The sequence below is a fragment of the Paramormyrops kingsleyae genome, chromosome 21 (assembly GCF_048594095.1).
Source record: "Paramormyrops kingsleyae isolate MSU_618 chromosome 21, PKINGS_0.4, whole genome shotgun sequence".
Lineage (NCBI taxonomy): Eukaryota > Metazoa > Chordata > Actinopteri > Osteoglossiformes > Mormyridae > Paramormyrops > Paramormyrops kingsleyae.
The window spans coordinates 11,330,283-11,351,172 of record NC_132817.1 but is presented as its reverse complement, the minus strand read 5'-3'; the positions used below and the strand labels follow the sequence as shown (position 1 = coordinate 11,351,172).

At 46.7% G+C, this 20,890-nt stretch overlaps 3 protein-coding genes across 9 annotated transcripts; 2 read left to right on the top strand and 1 right to left on the bottom strand.

The window, feature by feature from the left end:
* The first annotated feature begins 1,388 nt into the window (after positions 1–1,388).
* On the top strand, positions 1,389–8,550 carry ipp (intracisternal A particle-promoted polypeptide). Of its 2 annotated transcripts, none has more exons than XM_023818734.2 (10): positions 1,389–1,486; positions 1,850–2,253; positions 2,366–2,577; positions 2,854–3,073; positions 3,852–4,007; positions 4,246–4,413; positions 4,679–4,816; positions 4,927–5,049; positions 5,148–5,368; positions 6,989–8,550. In XM_023818734.2, exons 2-10 carry the CDS (start codon positions 1,923–1,925, stop codon positions 7,211–7,213), a joined length of 1,794 nt encoding a protein of 597 aa, XP_023674502.1. In that variant the 5' UTR covers positions 1,389–1,486; positions 1,850–1,922; the 3' UTR covers positions 7,214–8,550. The 2 variants fall into 2 exon arrangements, with proteins under 2 accessions (XP_023674502.1, XP_023674503.1); XM_023818735.2 differs by having other exon boundaries at positions 1,400–1,486; positions 1,878–2,253.
* A 170-nt stretch (positions 8,551–8,720) lies between these two features.
* On the bottom strand, positions 8,721–11,584 carry tmem69 (transmembrane protein 69). 5 transcript variants are annotated; one of them, XM_023818747.2, is made up of 2 exons: positions 11,346–11,584; positions 8,721–9,586 (listed from the first exon to the last, which is right to left on the bottom strand). In XM_023818747.2, the coding sequence occupies exons 1-2, from the start codon at positions 11,367–11,369 to the stop codon at positions 8,909–8,911; spliced, it is 702 nt and encodes a 233-aa protein (XP_023674515.1). In that variant the 5' UTR covers positions 11,370–11,584; the 3' UTR covers positions 8,721–8,908. The 5 variants fall into 5 exon arrangements, with proteins under 5 accessions (XP_023674515.1, XP_023674514.1, XP_072560552.1 ...); XM_023818746.2 differs by having other exon boundaries at positions 8,721–9,604; positions 11,346–11,583; XM_072704451.1 differs by lacking the exon at positions 11,346–11,584 and adding an exon at positions 10,885–11,018.
* LOC111847508 (vasculin-like protein 1) lies at positions 10,527–20,724 on the top strand. 2 transcript variants are annotated; one of them, XM_072704450.1, is made up of 12 exons: positions 10,527–10,784; positions 13,260–14,313; positions 15,117–15,231; positions 16,072–16,201; positions 16,494–16,825; positions 17,579–17,654; positions 17,734–17,927; positions 18,281–18,421; positions 18,868–19,023; positions 19,105–19,235; positions 19,664–19,766; positions 20,111–20,724. In XM_072704450.1, the coding sequence occupies exons 3-12, from the start codon at positions 15,172–15,174 to the stop codon at positions 20,261–20,263; spliced, it is 1,476 nt and encodes a 491-aa protein (XP_072560551.1). In that variant the 5' UTR covers positions 10,527–10,784; positions 13,260–14,313; positions 15,117–15,171; the 3' UTR covers positions 20,264–20,724. The 2 variants fall into 2 exon arrangements, with proteins under 2 accessions (XP_072560551.1, XP_023674510.1); XM_023818742.2 differs by having other exon boundaries at positions 13,243–14,313.
* The last annotated feature ends 166 nt before the right edge of the window (positions 20,725–20,890 follow it).

The following is a 20,890-nucleotide window of genomic DNA, read 5'->3' as shown; positions in this document are numbered from 1 at the left end:
AACCAGAAACAAATAACTTCAACTAACCAACTAACTTGGAGGGAGCAGTGGGTAGGTATATCGCTTCAACCAGGCCTCTTTACCAAATCCAAACCTAACTTTAAATTTAAACCAGTCATAAATTCAAATCTAAGTGTTTTCACAGCTCTCATCTTGTTATGTAGTGTCTGGGAGGAACTTGAGCTTGAGTGGGGTCTTAAGTGCCCAAGGAAGTTCTGGTTAAGTTTGGGGTCATGGATCCACATCAGTGGCACATACACTGCCGTTTCTGTCCTTTTGCTCAATTATTTTTTGTGATTTTGTGAGCCCACTGTTTACGCTTCACCATCACCAGGTGTGACTGGTGAATTAGCCCTAACATGAACTGACCCATAGAGGGAGGGACTATGCATAGCCCTTTGTAGCTGATCTCAGGAGGAGTAAGACATGCGGACACAGGATGTCACTGACTTAGCGCTGTGCCCTCAGGGTCCCACGGATCACTATCAGAGATGACCTGAAGTCATACCCTATGGCTCCCCACACCATGATGCCAGGAGTAACACCGGTGTGTCTCTACGCAACATTGGCAGGATTGACCCTCTCTCCTTGGTGTTGCCATAAGTGCGCACGATGGTCATCTGTGGTAATACAGAACTGAGATTCATCGCTGAACATAGTACAACACCACTCGTCATCAGTCCATGCTTCCCGGTTACTGCACCACTCTAAATGCAGCCGTCTCTGCGAAGGTGTTAACGGCAGCCCAGTGAGTGTATGGCAGTTTCTACCCCAACTGCCAGCAGCAATAAACTGGTGATAAAAAGGTTAAAAAAAAATAGAGAATTATTTTTAAAACCCTGCAATACAGTATTTTCAAACTCAGGGTATCGTAAGTGACATAGTTGATGTATCACATCATTGTACTGAGATTTTTAACAGACGTATGACACTGGCAAAATAGATCGCTGTCAGTATGGCACAACATGCATCCGGGACCTGAGGACACAGAGATGTTATGGAAAACAAAAGAAATTTTTATAGGATTTTAATATTATTTTCACTATTACAGTTGTCTTTCGCCACCATGTGGTCATATAAGTGAGTACTACTGGGTGTTATTTTTCAGAATTTACATTTCCAGTTTTGTTTTCTTTCTTTAACTATCACTTCATCCCAAGACTTGATCTTCTTTTCAACTACTCAGTTGTGTGAGGTAAAAGTAAAATCGATTTACCACTAACTGCTTTGTCTATAAATAGTAAGTTACAACTATACACATAAACCCATTTGATATTATATGGAAATGTGTTTTCCAGGTCCAGATAATTCTGTTTAGTACTTATTTGCATATGATGCCATTAATATCAGCCAGCCTGAATGCCAACTCTGTGACCGTTTGGTTATGCCTTATTACGATGGCAAGGCGTACGGTAGATACACGAGGAAATCGATGGATTCTACATCCTGATACCCCGGTTGTTAAGAAGCTGGGCTAGTGATGCGGGTTAGTGTTTTATTTTATTTGTTAAATCATGTAAAATACAAACTAGTTAGCGCGATATCTGGCAAAATTGTTTAAGTCCAGGCACATTTATCGAGATTAGGTGACAAGTCTGTACAACATATCGGGAATGATGTGGCGTGACGGTCAGTAGGACCTGTATTCATTTTAACTTCACTAATATTTGAACATGCCGCACGATAGTTTAAATAGATTTGAACAAACCTACATTTACAGCCATTTAAGCATGTAATTATGAATAATCCGCGCACAAACAGCAAAGCGGCGGCTTAGAATAACGGTAACCATACAGTAAGTGCAAAACTGGGTAGTGAATTCTGATCGGTGTGTAATGGTGGCGTTCAGCATGCGACGCACCCCCTCTGTGTCCCAGGTTTTCACCATGACTGATGACCGGCCTGACTGTTGCTGAGCCGGTATGGCGTCGGCGGGACAATCCAAGTCCGCCTCGATCACCGGCGCGGCAGCCGCGAGTCCGTCCACCGAGCAGACGCACTACACGTCCGACCGGTATGCACGTCTTATCCTCGCCCAGATTAACAAGATGCGCGTCCGGGCGGATTTCTGCGACGTGCAGCTGCAAGTCGGGGGCCGCCTGTTCAGCGTCCACAGGCTGGTGCTTGCGGCCAGCAGCCCCTACTTCGCGGCGCTCTTCGCCGGGGGCATGAGCGAGGTCGACAAGAAGGAAGTGCGCATCCTGGGAGTGGAAGCGGACGTCTTCGAAATACTGCTTGATTTCATATATACGGGTAAACCGACCAGAGACAGTGAAATTGGCTCTTCATACATGCTTTTGATTAGAACGTGCTTGAAGCATGCTGAGGGTATAGGCGTCTTAAGGTTGCTTTGGACCTCCCACAGGTATGATCGACTTAAACGTGGACAGTGTACAGGAGCTGATTGTGGCTGCGGACATGCTGCAGCTCAGTGAGGTGGTGTCCATCTGCTGCGAGTTCCTCAAGGCCCAAATGGACCCTTCCAACTGCATAGGAATATATCAGTTCCTGGAGCAGATTGCATGTCTGGACATGCTGGAATTCACAGAGAACTACATCTGTGTGCACTTCCTGGAGGTGAGGTCCTACTGCAGGAGCGCAGAGTCCACTCTCCTTACATTTTCTGTATATTTACCTGGCTGATGCTTTCCTCCAGCTATGTGACGATTTAAGCAAGACTATTCAGGATATGCAGCGAAAAATCTCATCAAAATCACTGATCGCAGTCAGAGATATTCTGTTCATTTTAGACCTTGACCTCCCAGATCATACTTAATATGGCTTGTAGATATAATGAGTCTGTGCCTCATCAGAACATCTGAAGATCATCAGAGTGACCCCCTCCCTCAACAGGTCTGTGTGTTGGAGGAGTTTCTGGGCCTGACAAAGGACCAGCTGGTGAAGTTGCTCCGCAGTGAAGAGCTCCGCATCGAGGACGAGTACCAGGTGTTCACGGCTGCCATGGACTGGGTGCTGCAGGACGTGACCAAAAGGAAGAAACACGTGGTTGAGGTTCTGGACCCTGTGCGTTTCCCGCTCCTGTCCCCACAACGTCTCTTCAAGTACATAGAGGGTACGAGGCAGTCCGTCCATTTCAGTCACACATGCAGACCTTCCTGTGACTAACAATTGCTGACTCTGCATCCTTCCCAGAATTTGGCTTCAGTGCTGAACAAAGCTGGGTGTGAATATTATGAGTAGATTAGAAGTCAGACCTAATAACATCAACACTGGACAGTTTAAAAATTCTGAAGGCAACAGGCAGGGCAACAAACATCCTAAGATGGAAGTTTACCCCGCAGCGTTCAGGCAGGGCTGGCTGTCTGGCATCTCTGGACCATGCTTTGTATACAAGAATCACAAAGCTTGAAAGCTTTTGTTATTCAAGGCTATTAGAATTAAATGTTTTGTTTGTAATTACTACTCGGATATTTGATGTAAAACTGCATGATGACCCAGCAGGAGACTTTGTGTTAGGATTTTTCTCCAGAGTCTGCATTTCTCAAGCGCTTGGATGCCGTGGTATCCATGTTATGTAGTTACGTATCTGAGTGTTTGCCCTGTGATGGACTGGCATCCCATCTCGACCGTCACCCTGCCTTGTGCCCTGAGCTCCTGGGATGGGCTTCAGGTTCACCTTTTCTCTGTACTGGATAAGCTGTTGTAAGATCGATGGATGATTATAGAAACATCCGCATCTGTTTAACAGATTATAAAAATAACGATAGGCTTCTCAGACACAGTACCAACAAAACAATTAACAAAACCTTGTTTAAATAATATTTAAGAGAATATTTGTTTATATAAAAAAAACCTTTTGAGGACATTCCTTGTTTATGATTTTACAAAAGGCATTTCTGACTTCAGTCTGCGGGTGGCGCTGCAGACACTGCTCAAAGAGTACACTGAAGTCAGCAAGTCGGTCAAGGAGAGCAAGCTGATTGGCTTGCTGCAGCCTGTCAAAACACGGCCCAGGAGGAAGGCAAGGAAGTATCTCTACGCTATAGGTAACGGCCTCTGCTTGGCTCACAGGTTCGAGAAACTGACCTCTTGTGTAGAATATTCACCTTCAATGTGTGTCATTATTTTAGCAGACCCTGGTTAAGTTTTTTGGTGGCCATCTTGTTAATCCTCTTTTGTTTTATATTTTGTTCTGTGTGTTTCGTAGTGGCCTATGTTGAAGTGATCTGTAGGCTTCCTTGTGTGATCCTTCCATGTCGCCCCCCCCTTTTTTTTTTTTCAAAGGGGGCTACACCCGGCTGCAGGGGGGGCGCTGGAGCGACAGTCGGGCCCTGAGCTGCGTGGAGCGCTTTGACTCTTTTAGCCAGTACTGGACCACTGTGTCGTCCCTGCACCAGGCTCGCAGCGGACTGGGGGTGGCCGTGCTGGAGGGGATGATCTACGTGGTGGGAGGTCCGTCCATCTCTGTGTCCTCAGGTCCCGGAAAACAGATGTCACAGAGATGCTGTAGCAGAACTAATAGCTGTTTGCCCAAAAATACTAAAGTAATAGAACATTGCTTATCAGATAGAACTTTGTGTTGGTGATCATTGAAGTGTTTAGATGTGAGAGTCACTGGATTCTTTGAGAAAGACGCAGCCATGTCAGTCATCGTGAAGGGCGGCGTGTTGCTCTGTAGAGGAGCGCCTGTATGTAATGTCCTCATGCTTTTCCCCAGGTGAGAAAGACTCCATGATTTTCGACTGCACAGAGCGCTACGACCCCGTGACCAAGCAGTGGGCCGCTGTGGCCTCTCTGAATTTCCCGCGTTGTGGGGTGGGCGTGTGTTCCTGCCATGGGGCACTCTACGCCCTGGGTACGCTCTCACCAGGGTGCCTCTCGTTGTGTTTTGCTCAAGAGCGGGCAGAATACTCTGTGACCTTTATGTTTTTGGGTTTTTTTCATGCTTTGCAATTGTGCTGGCAGGAGGTTGGATTGGCTCTGAGATTGGGAAGACGATGGAGCGGTACGACCCCGCCGAAAATAAGTGGGAGATCATCGGAAGCATGTCCGTTCCTCGCTACTACTTTGGATGCTGTGAGCTGCAAGGTGCAGTCTGGAGTTTTGGTGGTAGGAGCGCTATGCTAGTTTTAGCGATAATGTTAGCATTAGCTTTAGCATCGTCCTTCTTGTCTCGCTCCCAATAGGGTTTATCTACGTCATTGGGGGAATCAGTGACGAAGGTATGGAGCTGCGCTCGGCGGAGGTATACGATCCCATCTCCCGCCGATGGAGAGCCCTGCCTGTCATGGTGACACGTCGAGCCTATGTGGGCGTGGCCAGCCTCAACAACTGCATCTATGCTGTTGGGGGCTGGAATGAGGCTCTGGGCTCCTTGGAAACAGTGGAGAAGTACTGTCCAGAAGAGGTGAGGCATCTTTGCCTGCGCTCCACATCTGCCTTCATATTCCAGGTTCCTTCTGCAGCTGTGAAACCTGCCATGCAGCAGAATACACAGCCTCCTCCTCAGAAAAAATTGAGACCACGGCACAAATTTTTGTTTCACTCATATTAGGGGTGCAACGGTACAGGTATCCCACGGTATGGTCCGTACCTCGGTTTTTGGGCCATGGTTTCGGTTCGGTTTCAGTATATGTTTTGTGCGTAAAGAAAACAATGTTTTTTCTCCCAAAATTATACCTTTGTTTTGCTTATCAGAAAAAACTGCATTTCACAGTGAACAAATTCCAGTATCACTGATGTACTGAATAATACAACGTGGGTCGAGCGTTTTAATTAAGTGGCGAAACCCCACATCTTCGACAACAGAAAAGGGCTGCAAATCTTTAGCGATGAACGCTCCCTATTTTCTTGTTTATCTGAAGTGGCACAGTTCAAAATCATTTTCGAAAGACAGTTGTTTTGCTGCGGTTATCTTGTGCTGGCCATGCCTGTTTGTTTTCCTTCTTCCGCGTCTGTGTTGCGAGCTGCACTTCGACCTCAGCTCCAGTTATAACAGCGTGAGAGGGGGTGAGTGGGTGGAGGCACAACAGTGATTGGACATCAACTCGCGTGAAGGGCTTTCGCCTATTGGCGCTTATTGCTTAACAGCAGCCTGTTAAGCAGTCAACACGAATTTCAAAATGAAATGCAAAACTGAAATCCCGCGGTCCATAAGGGCCTATTAGACTGTGCAGGGTGGACTGAACGGTTCAGTATTTTACTGAGTCCCGTTGCATCCCTAACTCATATCTTATTTTTTGGGTGTGTATCTGTGAATAATATATATTTTTTAAACTGTAGCCTGGTTTTTCTGTGTTTCTCATTGATGAAGGGCTTCTTCCTTGTTTTATGGGTCTTCAGTCCTGCTTCTAGGAGCCTGTTATGAATTGTCCTAGCAGTGCAATTCACACCTGCACTTAATGTTTCCTGTTCTTTTTGAAGGTCACTTGATGTCATCCTCCGATTCATGAGAAATTCTCAAAGTTAACAGTCATCTCTGGCATTTAGAAAGTCGCTTCTGCCCTCTACCTGGCTGGCTTTTGGTTACTACCAGTGTCTCCTGCTTCGCCTTGTTCTTGTGTACTACTGTCTTAGAAATTTTGAGCCTGGAAGCAGCCTGCTGCTCAGCATAGCCTTCTGTCAGCAGAACCAGGATTTAAAAATGCAGATTTGTTTAAAAATATAGTGGTCTCATTTTTTTTCTACACCTGTGTATTAGGCAACCATCCATAATTGTAACCTTAATTTTTATTACACATAAATTTTTAAAAAGGAGAATAAACTGTTTGCAAATATTGAGGAAAACTGAAAGAAATGGCTGAAAGATTTGGTTTTAGGGTCAACTCCATTACTCCCCTTTACCGAATCTGGCCCACGAGACAGAAATGTATAATGTTCTGTTTGGACTGATGTGCCACTATCTTTCTTCGGCTTCCTGGCCTAGACTCAGGATCAGCTGGACCCCAGCTTGATTTAAGTTAGCGAGGGTGTCAACTTGACACTCAGACACCCTCTGACCGCCTTATACACCTCCCTCTCTACACAGGAGAAGTGGGTGGAGGTGGCCCCCATGACTGTGGCACGGGCTGGGGTGTCCGTGTCCGCCGTCAACGGACTTCTTTACGCGGTGGGGGGGCGGGCCTCCAGCAGAGACTTCTCCGCCCCTGTGACTGTGGATTCTGTGGAGATCTATGACCCCGATTCGGACACCTGGACTGAAATCGGCAACATGATCACCAGCCGCTGTGATGGGGGCGTGGCTGTGCTGTGAGAGCTGATGGCCCCCCCTGAAGAGGCTCAGATGTTAACCACTCCATCCCCCCCCCCCAAGGCAGTCATGCTGCCATTCACCCACTAGTTAGCTGAGTGCTCAGTCATTACAGATCTTGAGTGACCATATCCACATCTGCACCCAGCATTCTCAGCCACTCGTGGAACACAATACAGATACGACATGGGGGAATGTATCCCGATGCAGAGGATTACATTCTGTCAGCCCTGAATAACACAATTATACATTGATACCAATGGCAAATGTATTGAGTGTGGAAACTGCTATTGCAATGTAATTGATGTATGGCTTGATTTTGAACAAGGAAGCTAATGATTTAATGTTAGATCCGTTGTTTACTTGATACTTTGTATTTCTATACATTGTTTTAATTTCCCCAGCTTGCAGCTGAAAAGGGGAAGTGCTTGTGATGCAACTTTCCTTCAACTGGATCCCTAAGTCTGTTTGCGCCTTAGTTGTGGAGGGTCTGTTTTTTTTTTGGTTTTTTTTAGGAAAATATCTTTCTCTTTTGAAAGAGTTATTTTAGTTGTATATGTGATATTGGATAATGATTGACCACAGTCAGAGGGATGGGTTGGGTCCAGCTAGTATGTGGTCCAGTTATTCTTGTTAATCACACTGTGTTTTTGGTTTGCTGAAAAAAAGTCTCTTTACGCTAATATTTTATGTGAAGTCCGATATGGATGCAGGATGCTTTATGATTGATTTTTCTGGTCTGCTGTTTAGGCGGTATGATAATGTTTGTCACGTAAAATGTTACAGCAAACAGTACATATCCCGTGAATCATTTATGAATGCCAAATTTTTTTAAATAGTCAAAGGAGATAAAATACCATATCAACTGCCTTATGTACAGTTGTATAGATGCACTGTTACAGTGGTTAGAGAATTATGTATTTTGCTACTGGAGGTAACAGTTACTAATTTGCATTTTGATATCTCAAAATGGACAAACCTAAAAATAGATCTAAAACGCCCTCATCTAAAAATTCTTGGGTACAGTGGAACACATACACAACAATTCGAGGACCCGTAATATGAAATGTAAGTGTTTATAAATTATTTTAACCTGCAGCCAATGATTGCAAGGAGTAATTCGGGAGGACTGTAGAGGGGTATAAATCAATGGATACAAATGAGTATTTTTTTACCATAGAGGAGCACTGTAAACTGTGGGATAAGAGCAGTAGGACTTTAGAATGCACGCTGGAACATAAGACAATTGAAGAGAACAGTAAATGTCATCCTACCTGTTTCGTAATTAATATGTTAACCAACGCTGCATTTGAAAATTAAACATCTTGGAAAAGGACCGACTTATTTTCCATTGCCTGAGTTCATTCATCTGCAATACAAAACATTTCATGTAACATCCACCCCGATGCGTTACACATTTCAAGACAAAATTCTTTTGGAGAGTATGCAACCAAAAAAATACAGTTGCACAGAAATAATATGTTTTAAGAACCGACTCACTGCAAGACAGTTTTGCATGTTTTGTTTTATTTTCTCCAGAAAAATATCTGAGGCAGTGTGGAATCCACGGTGTTTCCTCGGACTGTATTGTAGATTGTTCAGTGTTAAGTAACTACACACGTTGTAAGGAAATACCACCACCTCGTAATAACACAGATTCCCTCTGTCTTTTATTACTGAGAATTTTCACGCTGAACACTATTTGTCTGCGAAGAGTTTTCTTTCTGGGTATACTCCTTTCAGGAACAGGGTCGCAACAAGGGAGAAAGTGGCCACGACCGTGATGACTGTCCGCAGGGCTTTGAACCAGCTGGGATAGGTGGGCAGCAGCGCTAGATCATAATGCAGCGAGATCCCTAAGCCCATGATGACCACGAGGCTCGCCTCCGTGATGCTGTCTCTGAACAGGAGAGCGATCCACGCCAGTATGGACGGTACCACAGCGTTTGTCAGGTTCATCCAGTCCGGCTTAGCAGGGCTGCTGTCCGGTAGGGCAAATCCCCAGCGTGCCCCACCCAGGAAAGAAACTATAGAAGCCCCGTATGCAACCTGAGCGTATGCGATCTCTGGAACGTATAGCTCCGACATCGCCATGACTAGAGGAGGGAAAATGAAGGGGATGAGGCCAGAGAAGCCCAAATACAGAGCAGGCTTGGGTGCTTTCATCAGGTCTTTCATGTCATAGCGCACCAGGTCCAGTTCACGCGGCTCAGGATCCTCCGGTTTGCGTCGCCTATGCTGGAGCCATGACGCAGAGGAGTGCAGCGGTCGAACTCCTAACAGGGAACTGCCCATCTGCCTAGGGGGGAGACGCCAAAACAGCCTGGGAGTCCAGGAGGAAGTGGGAATCGGTGGTACCCTGTATATCTGGAAAGACTGCAGTGATGCATAAACCTAGATGTCAGAAAAGTGTATTCAGTTAGTACCGACACTGCAAATGCTATAATCTTCGGTATTTCCTGTTCAGGCTCTTGAGTTCCTGTTAACAGTGATATGCATAAAATTCCTAAGATCAAAATTCACAACCGGTCAGAAAAAAAGTTTAGAAATGCTGGAGCCTTACCTTGCAGACGCACATGAAATTTCGTTTAACGATAAAGGACATCATTTTTAAAACCATAAAAGAATGACAGCAAAAAAACCGTTATCGGATAGATTTCAATACCAATTAGCAAAACGAGATGTATGTACAAGCCGCTACTTATATAACCTCTCCCTGTTATTTTACACAGATCATATTAAATGGCTGGGGGACAAAGTCTCCAACACATATTGTCATAGACCATGTCTAACTCATAATCAGAAAAAGGATCTACACGAGATTCCCACTTCACGCCGTTAAGGTCATCACCATGATGGTGCGCCGTTGTATTCGTTCCGGTGACATATTCAGGCGTTGTAAATATATACAGTTCCGGCAAAGCTCTTTCTTGTTTCGTTAGTGTGAAATTAACGAAAAAAGTCCTATATTTTCTTTACTTTAATTTATTCCATGAAATTTATATAAACTAAAACAAATGTAATTAATTGTATGGCTACAGATGTTTGTAAAGCTTTAAGAATCTCTTTTTAAATTTCATTATAAAATGCACATTGTTACATATAATGACAAGCTTTACATTTTCCATTATGATTAGCCTCTTCAGAATTTTTATTATAAAATTGATTAGTTTATTCCCCACTAATATAATAGATTCCGGATGTGCGGCGATGTTGATTCTTGTTGTAACGCCGACTGCCGGTGCGATTGCCGAGTTGCAAGTCTGGAGGCGACTGCGACGGGAGAACCACGTGACCGGGCTGTTATGACGCCTCGATCGACCAGCTCGGCGATCGACTGACACGTCCTGCGGAGCGGCAGTCAGGAACAGGGCAGATAAGCTGGCCGAGAGCGTCTAGAGCGAACGCGTTTCGGGAAGGGAAAAAAAAAAAAAACAACAACAACAACAACACGCCGAGGCAGAGACACACCACAGACACAGACGGTCCGATCGTCTCACGGTCCCTCTGCAAGGACTTGCTGCTCCTCGGCGAACTGCGTGAGCATACTCCGCATTCGCTTCCGAAAGCGGAGGTATGTGTGTTTCTATGTATTTATCCCCGTGTGGGCTGGGGTGGCCATTTTGGAGTCGTGTGTTGTTTCAGAACTGCTAGCTACCAAAAGGTCTGTTTACCTCTGATCGTCCCGGCCTGTAAACGGGCCACCCCGACGTGGTGTCGCAGTTGCCCCGCTTGTTTGCACTTATATTCTGTACTCTCGGCGCCGTGTCTGCTTCTTTTGCGCCTCTGCTCGTCATTTACGGTAAGATGGCAGAATTATTGCTGTCTGTAATGGGGGCGTATTTTATATCTAGGTGGCTGTTTGTATAAATATGGAGTGGTCTGCGTGGGCCTTGGGTGAACTAACTTTGTTAGCCTTAATATCTGCGGCGGGGGATGCCGGATTGACCGTCCGGGGGCGGGATATCGGGTGGGCGCCGGGCTGGCGTGGCCAGTCGCCCGTCTGCTTGGGCGTCCAACCTGCCGGCCGCCTGCTGGATCGCACTACCGCACTTTGTGAATGAAAGGGTAAAACTGACTCTGTGAGCCGAATCAGATACCATTCAAAGTTAGGCGGGATGCGCTGACCACTTACTGCGTTGGAGGCGGAACGCTCCATATATTTCCATGCCTTCCCGGTGCAGGTCTGTCTACTTGTTTATCCCCTCCTCCCGATACTGCAAAGCTGACCGACAGGTGAACATCATGCTTTCATTGATGATTGACCCCCTTTCCCTGTATTCTCTGTGGGGCTGGCGTGGGATCCGAGCTTGATTGTATAATACCCCGGCGGAACGGGGAGAGCGTGAACTTCACTTCATCGCACGTGTGAGTTTGTCTGTGAATTTATGAAATGCATGACGAACAGAGGTGCTTGCTATGTGTCAGATTGTTGTTTTTAGTCTATTGCATTTACCCATGGGATACGTGCACGCTTTTACGTGACAGACACGCACAGCTCCATTCGGATCGCATCCCCGCCTCTGCCCGCTTTCCTGCTCCATCCGTTTCGCTGTCATTTCACTTCAGATTCTTTTTGCTTTCGGAACAAGTCAGATCGTGTCGTTGAGAGTGAATTACGGCGCCAGTATCAAGATCAGCCTATCCCTGTTAATTATTAACCTGTTTAATATGGTTTTTGACGGTTGTGATGGCCAAAAAAATAAAAATAAAATGTATTATTTATGCCTTTCTGCTATGCTTCTACATTGCCCGCACTGAATAGGAATATAGTTTATCAAACCTGTTGCATTAACCTTGCGAAAACAAGCTGTTGGTTTAATTGACGAGAAGTGCAGTCATCACCACAGAAAAACCTGTAATGGGGCACTTGTTTTTATTTTTATGATTATTTATTTATGTTTGATTTTTAAAGCCTCTAGTTCCTATGAAGGGTATATTAGTGTATTAATTTTGGTAACAATATCTAGGGAAAACCTTTTGTAGGATTTCAAAAACCCATTTATATCAAGTTGCTTTGAAGCTCAATTCAAGTGCTCCAGTTCTGTCATTTTGCCAGACATCAGATACTGTTTGACAGTAATAAATCTATATGTTTATGCATTTCATAAATGAGAACCGCAGAAGCGGGTATCAGTTAGTGCTGCAGTACTCTGGTGAGAGATGTGCGGGACTGCATTCATCATCAGAGGGTAGGGGTTTTGGTGTGAAGCAGACCCAGGATGGTATCCTGTTGGGCCTGTTGGTAAACCTCGGTCCTGTGATGTTAGTCCAGTCCAGCTCATCCCTTCATCCAGGGTGCACCAAACAAAGCTTCTTTTTAGTGTTCGCGCATTTTTATTTTGTGTTCATGGTACAATGAAATGATCACTTGCTTGTTTCCTGTAAACCTTAGTTCGAGATAAATTTAAGACAATAAATAAAGGGCAAAATACAAGTGCAGTGACCGAGATAAAAAACCTCAAACACTGAGCGGCAACAAAATGAAAGCAAATTTTTTCAGTTCCTTATTGTGTGTGTGTGACTCCATTCCTAATAGTATTAATTAAACGCTTAAGTTCTCTTCAAACAAGTCGGCACAGTACAGAAAAGCAGAATTCTGTAGCTTTCATAGCAGTATACATTTGTCATGTTTACTGTGAAAGTTTTAGTTTTATATCTGCCGTTTGACACACCTGTCATTTGAATATATAATTGGTCCTAAACGGATCATTCCAGCATCACCTTTCTGTAACTGGATTGGCGTCAGGTGCAGTTGCCCTGTCTTTTGTCAGGAAAAACGTTTATTCAAAGTTTACTACTTCAGTTGACGCCCAGGTGTAGGTAAGTGTTAATTGTTTAATGTGTACTGGTTGCACACTGGTGTGAGAGCTGGTAGAATTTGGTCATTGGCATTGAACCTTTTCTGTGTGCATGTAGTAAGGATTTTGTGTGAGTGTGTGTGTGTGTGTGTGTGGGGGGGGGTGTCCTGCTATGTCTGTTGTATGCATTTTTCCCCCTTATCTCACTTTTTTTTTTTTTTTCCCTCCCAGATTTTTTTTTTTGTCAGAGGAAGGGGTGAATATTTCTCGAGTGAGCCTGGCGGTTCTGATGACCTCTGGATTTGCGGCACTAAGCTTTCCCCTCAGGACGAAGTTCGCACAGTTGCACTGGTGCTGGGAGCCCCCCCAAGCCGGCCACAGCGTACCTGGACGCGTGCTTCGGCTTCCGGGCACCCGGCGTGAAGCTCCCCTCCTGCCCAGTGACACGTTCGCTCCCTGTCGCCACTGAGACGCCGTTTGATTTCCTCCTGGTGACACTCTGCCGGTCGCTGCCTTGCCCTACTTTTTGCCGGATGGAAATAAATGGAAAAGCAAGTTGAGGATTAAGCCTGCGGGTTCCCGTCAAACGCTCTTGGTATTTTTAGGGTTTCGCGAGAATCGTCTGCTATGCTGTAACGTGCGAACTGGCTAAGAGGATGGTGATGTCTGTGCCGTGAGCTCAGACGCGGCTTGAGAATGAAACCAGCCCCCTGTTTTTAGGAGTCTGTAGCTGAAATGCTTTTTAAATGAGGTGAGCGGTAATTTCCGGCACTTTCTGCGAGGCGGCCGCCCGGTCGGTTTTTCTCCATCATACAGGCGTTATGCGAAAAGCGAAAATGTCTTGGTGAAGTCAAGACGAGAGTCATTTGGCACACTGTGCTTCTCCCAAACCCCCGTCCGAAGAGGAGCTGGGACCCTCCTGTATAAGGCAGGACCTGTCTGTCTTGCCGCCCGTCCCCACCCCCCCTCCCCCCCCCGTCCTGGGGGTTCCAGTGCCCCTCGAGACTGAGGCACGTCTGAGTGCTGCTGGAGCTCCCCCTGGGAGCAGCTCGCCCAATAAGGCCCCCCCATAACCACGACAACCCCCAGACTCGTCACACGTGCCCAGGCCAGACCATCCTCACTTCTGCTACCCCCACCCCCAAACACCACCCACTAAAGGCTCCATCCTGGAAGGACAGAGACCACCTGCTGTGGGGACCGTGCTGTCCTGTGGCCTGCTTGGAGAGGCGAACCTTGCCGTGCCGCGGGGAAGGCTGGCCGGCCGAGGGAGCCGCTCGACTTCGGGGCCCGCCACTCCGGGTGAGGCTCCCGCTCCCGCTCCTCCATGGGGCTGTAATGCCCCTCCCCCCAAAAAGCTCTCCTGGGCCCCAGACTGGCTGAAGGGATTTATCTGCAGTCTGTGGTTCATTTTCAATTCACACTCTGCTGAAGGTCCCAGTTATTGCTTAAAGAGGAGTTTAATTAATCAAAGGGTGCCTAGGGCACATCCCAGGAATTACGGGTGACGGGGGGACACTGAAGGAATGCCAGTTCATTGCAGGGCACATGCTTACAAGCACTCGCACAGTAGGGGGCAGTGCATCACTGTCAGCCTCCTCAAAATTCTACAGCCAATCATTTAATGTTTGTCATGCTCAGGGAATCAGATACTTTATTTTTGTAACTTTTATTGTACGTTTTCATATTTCCTCACAAATTTCTATCTCAGGGTCGAGGGCAGTGCTGGCGATTCGAGGTCACGTCAGTACTTCTCTACTCGATTCATCAGTACAATAACAGATTTCTTGGAGAACCAAGAATGAACAACTTTATTTTTTTTAAATAACTTATTGGCCAACTTCCTCTTTTAGAGATCCTCCTTGTGTTGCTTTAGCTCCTTAATTACAGAAGCATAATTAAAATATTTGTATGGGTGGATATTAATAATAATTTTATGCTTAGCCATTTGAGCTGCTATGAGTAATTTTAATTATCTTGCTGTAAGATAAACCCCTTTTAGTCTTCATATTGCAGCTGCTGGGTCAGCATCTATCTGCCATTACCCATCGTTGTCCTGTCTTACCAGTCTGTGTTAAAGCTCCCCCCCCCCCCCCCTCTGTCAGACCCCGGCCATGAGGTTTGATGCCTCGATCCTTTGACTGGAGACACTGGACCTAAATGGCGCAGCATGACTTTGTCCCAGCCTGGCTTAACTTCTCCACGCCTCAGCCCACCAAGGTGAGACGCGGTCGTGTCAAACTGAAGGGGAAAGGATGATGCCCACATACTTGCAGAGGCTGGTAGACATATTCTCTCACTGCTTTAGAAATATCGTCCTACTTATGCAATTCTTAAAAAAAAACAATGTAATAAGTTTTGCATTGTCCGTGGATTTCCTTTTATTGAATTTAGGTGGTTAGAGCATTTCATGACTGTAGGTACAGTAAAAAGCAGTTATAACACACTTCAAGGGACCTGGCAAAACAGTCCATTATATCCAGAGTTGCTGTAAGCCCAGGACACAACTACAGGACACCATTTACTCATGCCACACCCCAGCAGACACACTTGTGGTATAGATTATTATATTGTACATGTAGTAATCCAGCTTTACCTGACCAGAGGCGTCACTATTAATAATCCTGACTACATATCTGCGCTGCATATCATCGGCACGCCACTTGCCTTGTAGGCAGAGCTGCTTGTCCGTTATAGCCGAACAAAACTACAGCTAAAAGCGGCCCTGGGGACCAAATTGTTTGTCCGATATAAGCAAAATTCCGTTATATGTGAGTCCACTATATCCAATGCTTTTTCTGCATGTTCTTAAAGGCGCACTGCCGGGACCAATGGACCTCGTCTGTTATAGACGATATTCCGTTATAAGCGAGTCCACTATAACGGAATTTTACTGTATAATGAGATCTTAGGTGCATTCCTCTTGTTGACCACATGGGGTCAGTCATGAGTCACTTCATGGCTGGAAATGAGCTGCTGTTAGCCTGTGTGAGTGAGGCAGTGAACAGAGGCCGCTGGTTCAGGCATGTGACCTCCATCCCCCGTTCCTCAAACCTTTAGTCCCCTGCAGCTGGTTTTGAGAGGCCCGGAGAGCACCTCCCCCGTGGCTCAGGCCGACCCGGCGTGAGCAGGAGGCGCCACAACTCATCTGATGGCTTCTTCAACAACGGGCCGCTCCGAGCCCCGACAGGTGACCTCGATTTCCAATCCCTGCTCATCTGACTGCTAAACATGCTTTCTAGCTGCCAGGATGTAGCATGGCCATTATCCCATGTAAAGATCTTTTCATCTTAGAAGAGGAATGTTGTACCACTATCCTGAACTTAATTCCAGAAATATCCGGCATTATAAGTATTTAAAAAATCGCCTAAAAGGGGAGCACTTGAGTTACTTCAGTGATTGTGAGCACATCTTGTGATTCTGCAGTTTAAGTATATAGCTCTGAGATAATAGCCGTGTCTGCGGTTTGTCGCCCCCTCCAGGCGAAGCATGGCAGCAGCCATCGCTGCTGCGGCACGATTCGGTGGACTCGGGCGTGTCCAAGGGGAGTCAGAGCGGGCTGGCAGGCGGGGGCCCTGGCTGGAAGGAGACTCCCAGCTGGCACTCGGCACCGCGTGCAGGCGAGGCGCCACACCCCCACCCCCACCCCCACCACCGTCAGAAGCGGGGGGAGCGGGAGCGGGAGCGCCAGGGCCATCGGCAGCGTGGTGGTACTGTCCACCCGAGGAAGGCTGCCCCCTTCCAGGACAAGTTCTCCGGAGAGGAGCGCAGGGATGGCAAGGAGGAGAAGCTGAAATTTGTGGACGAAGATTTTGTGAGTGATGCAGGATTCCACCCCCCCCCCCCCCCCTGCCTCCCCTGTAATATTTAACACACTGCTGTAAACCCTGCTTCATCATGCACTGGGAGAGCTGAGAGCTGGGGAACCTTGCCTGTATCTTAGGCTGAGGCAGCAGGCACTCTTGCCACAATATGTTCATTAATTTATTTTACGTCATTTTAATAAAGATGACGGCTCTTTCAGGATGCAAGTTGCTTTCTTCGTTAACAGCCTCTATTGGTGTAAAGCTAGCAGTGGCACAGATATAGAAGCGAAGAATCTCACTTAGACACGGTCACACACTAACGAGAAACAAGCATTCCATGGTTATAACATTTACTATTAAAAGATGCCCAAATACACATATTTACACTATTTAAAGTGTGGTGCAGTGCAAAGCACGCTGGTAATTCCACAATTAGTCCTGCTGACCAACCCCACAGCATCTCGTTATTCGTCAGCCAATCCCAGACAGCGGGTGGGACACACAAAAAAGTTTGTTTCTGGAATCCTGCACAGGCAGTGTGCCGAAACAGTGATCACTGCGGAGATTATAGCTCTACGCTGTATTGCCGAAATAGCTTTGATTCCGTCTATTTTGTCCATGGTATATGGAGGTATATGGTCACCTTGAAGGACTGCAGATTAAGTATCCTGGATTGTAAAAAAAAAAAAAAAACATGGGGTTTTGATAGTATGAATGCTAAGTGATGACATGTTGACGCATTGATTGTTTCTCTACAACAGCCCTCTCTTAACTCAGAAGCTAGCGGAAAGCCTGCAGGTCAGACGCGAGTCTTGGCACCCCCTGCTGGAGTGTGGGGTGAGTGCAGTCTCCTTTTTTTAATGCAAAGTTATATACAAGTTCAAAAAGGGTGAGCCACCTCACTGCATCTCTGCAGAAAACCCCCCCAGCACCAAGCAACCCGTCTCCAAGATGCTCGTCATTAAGAAAGTCTCTAAGGAGGACTCGGGTGCTGTGTTCTCCGCTGGCTTCGCCAGCACCGGTTTCCTGCCCACCAATGGCAACAAAGTCCCCATCTCCGGCCCGAGCATTTACAAAAACCTGGTGCCCAAGTCCACTGCCGCCACAAAGGTACCACCCCCATAAGTCCTCATTTACACGAATAAAATGGTTAGAGGTAGCTGTCACCTCATGTTTCAGTCCATACTGCTCCTTTCCTTTGTACTGATTCAGTGGAGTCATTTTTTGTGTTTCGGGGTGAAAACTGCTTGATTTAACTTTGATTCCGAAACCTGTTGAAGTTAAGCTCTCCCAAACTGGTGCCTCAGAACGCGACCTCTGGTATCATTTATTATGCTTGGATGACCGTTTATTATAGAACAGCCAATAAGGTTAGGTGTTTATGTGTGGAAGGCTGTTGGTTGGTTGAGATGTTGATGGTGTTTGGCGGTAGCTGATTTGCTGTGTGGGCTGGGGCTGTGCAGACAGGCCCTTGGAAAGCCAATGGAAGGGAGGCTAAACCAGCCCTGCACCTCTCCGGCCAAGACTCCGCCTTTGTCAGCCCTGTCTCTGCACCCAAACCCCAGGCCTCCGTCAGCACCCCTTCCCAAGCTGTCCCCAGGGAGGTGGGTCGTTGTTCCATCACATTTCAGGTTCCGGGTAACGGATATTAACTTCCAGCTCGACTGTTGTCTATGTAGCTTTGAGGAAACACTCAATCACATGTTTGGCTGCAGCTGGAAGCCAGGCTCTCTACACCTATACTGCAGTATTGTTTATTTTGGCGAAATGCAGATTTTGGGCTAGCTGATGCTTCTGAAAGGGCCCCCTTTCCCTTTGGATGTGTCTTGCTGCTTCTCTGTTGAGAGATCAGGTGAGGGGCATAGGAGTAGCGTGTTTGGGTGGGGGGCAGGTTCTACAGATGGTCCAACCTTTTTTTTTTTGACGTTTTTCAGGCCTTATTTTGCTGGTTCAGTCCATGCCAAAGTATCTGTGCCCATTTACATTTAGTGTTTCTTTAAGAGGGGGGGCCCTTTTGATACCTACGTAATTCCCACTGTTCTCCCTTTAGCTCCCCTCCAGCACCACCCCGCCCATTGACATCACGCCACCGCGGCTCAAACTGATGCGGCGCGGCCCTGACCGCAAGAGTGACTTCCTGAGGGCCCTGAAGGACGAGCGCAATGGCGAGCGGAGTTCCAGTGGCAGTCCTGGGACCTTGGGAGAGGTGTGTGGAGAATGGGGGCATGTGAGCATGGCCTAACCCGTCACTGGTAGATCTGAGCATGCACCGTGTCTCACCCTGCAGGGCGAGGGCAGCACTCCGGACGCCAAGGGGTACGGCGAAGGCGTCTGCCACAAAAATGGCATCGCCCATTCCCTCAGCGACTCGGACAACGAGCCCCAGTTCCTCTCCAGCTCCCTCGAGGCTGAGCACAGGTAAGCAGCAGCAGGTTTCCTTCCGCGTGCAGCTGACTGGGAGCTCGCTCGCAGAGAACTTTCCTACAACGATCAGAATGGTGCTAATTTGGTGTGCAGCTCAGCTAGTTAGTGATCAGTGTCCATGTCTGGAAGGTTGTGGGTTCAAATCCTGTGGCTGGTCATGTTACCCCTGAGCCCTCTGACTAGGCCCTTAACCTCGACTGCTTCAGGGATCCTGGTTGACACTGATCACTGATCCTCCCCTAAATGTCACATTGGAGAAAACCATCTGCTGAATGAATGGATCTAAATATTTGTTTTGGGTTATTTATCAAAAGTGAATTTAGAAGCTTTATTCACTTTGGAGGTTTATACTGATGCCTGGTTTACCATGCAAACCAGGGGAAAGTGCAGCCGGTGTAGTGAAATGCGTCTGCCTTCTCCAGGTTGCTGAAGGCGATGGGTTGGCAGGAACATCCGGAGAATGACGAGAGCTTCCAACCCCTGACAGAAGACGAGCTGAAGGAATTTCAGACGAAAACTGAACAGGTCAGAATTTCTGTTACTATTAATTTATTCCCACCATGATCCCTTACCTGGTCTCCTGCATATCCTGAATGTTCTTTTTGCACCTTTCCTTGATGAATTAGCCCTCCTATTGTATTCCTCGTTGTATTTGTATACTGTGTAGCTCTTACTTCAGTGCTAAATTGTACTTGTTACTATTCGTTTATTGGAATTTCAACAACGGCTGTACCTACTTCATTCTTTGACAGTGATGATGCTTATGATGTATTATCTGTTTCACTTGAATGTTGCTTTGGACAAAAGTGCCTGCTACATTAATATAAATGTAAGTGTCACTGAGACTCCCCCCCCCCCCCCCCCCCCAGCTGAAGAAGAACAGCTTTGGGAGGAATGGCCTGCTTCTGAAGACAAGGGGCGTCACCCTGCAGTACGCCCCCTGGAGGCACACCGTGGACCTGGATGTGGACGAGAGCTCCGAAACAAGCAGTAGCCAGACCTCGGACGACGAGAATACCTAAGAGATTCCTCTCTCTCTTTCCGAAGTTTTTTTTTTTTCTTTTCTTGCACAAGGGAAACAATCATATCCCATCGAAGAAGGAAATGTCAGCTTCTGTAGCAGTTTTTCTTCCGGCTCCCTGTCGTCTCCATCTCCCTGCTTTATGGGACTGTGTTTGGCAGAAGGAAGGGTGATGCACATGAGATTTTGCTTTAAATGAAAAAACGGAGGGAAAAAAAAGACTAACTTATAATGATGAAGAGATTAACAATAAAAAGGTTGAGTTCCTAATGAAGTGATACACCTTCGGGCAGAACTGGCTGTGAGGGGCTTGGGGGGGGGGGGGGGGGGGGGGGGTGTGCGTGTGACAAGGACATGGAAAGCCTAGAACAATCCGTGTAATAAATGAGTAAATGAGTGAAGCCAGTTTTGTCTGGAACCATGATCAGCTCCACTTCAAATAAAGTGCTGTTTGTCAGGGTAGATTTGTGCACTAGTCACTAAAGCACTAGTCAGTGATTTACCATGATCAGGTCTTACCTGTATTCCTACCACTATCAAAGCATGTGGGGTCTCCTCTCTCTACCCCTTATTTGGACACCTTTGTTTCCAAAATCAGTCATACCCCTCTGCCTCATTCTTGAAAATT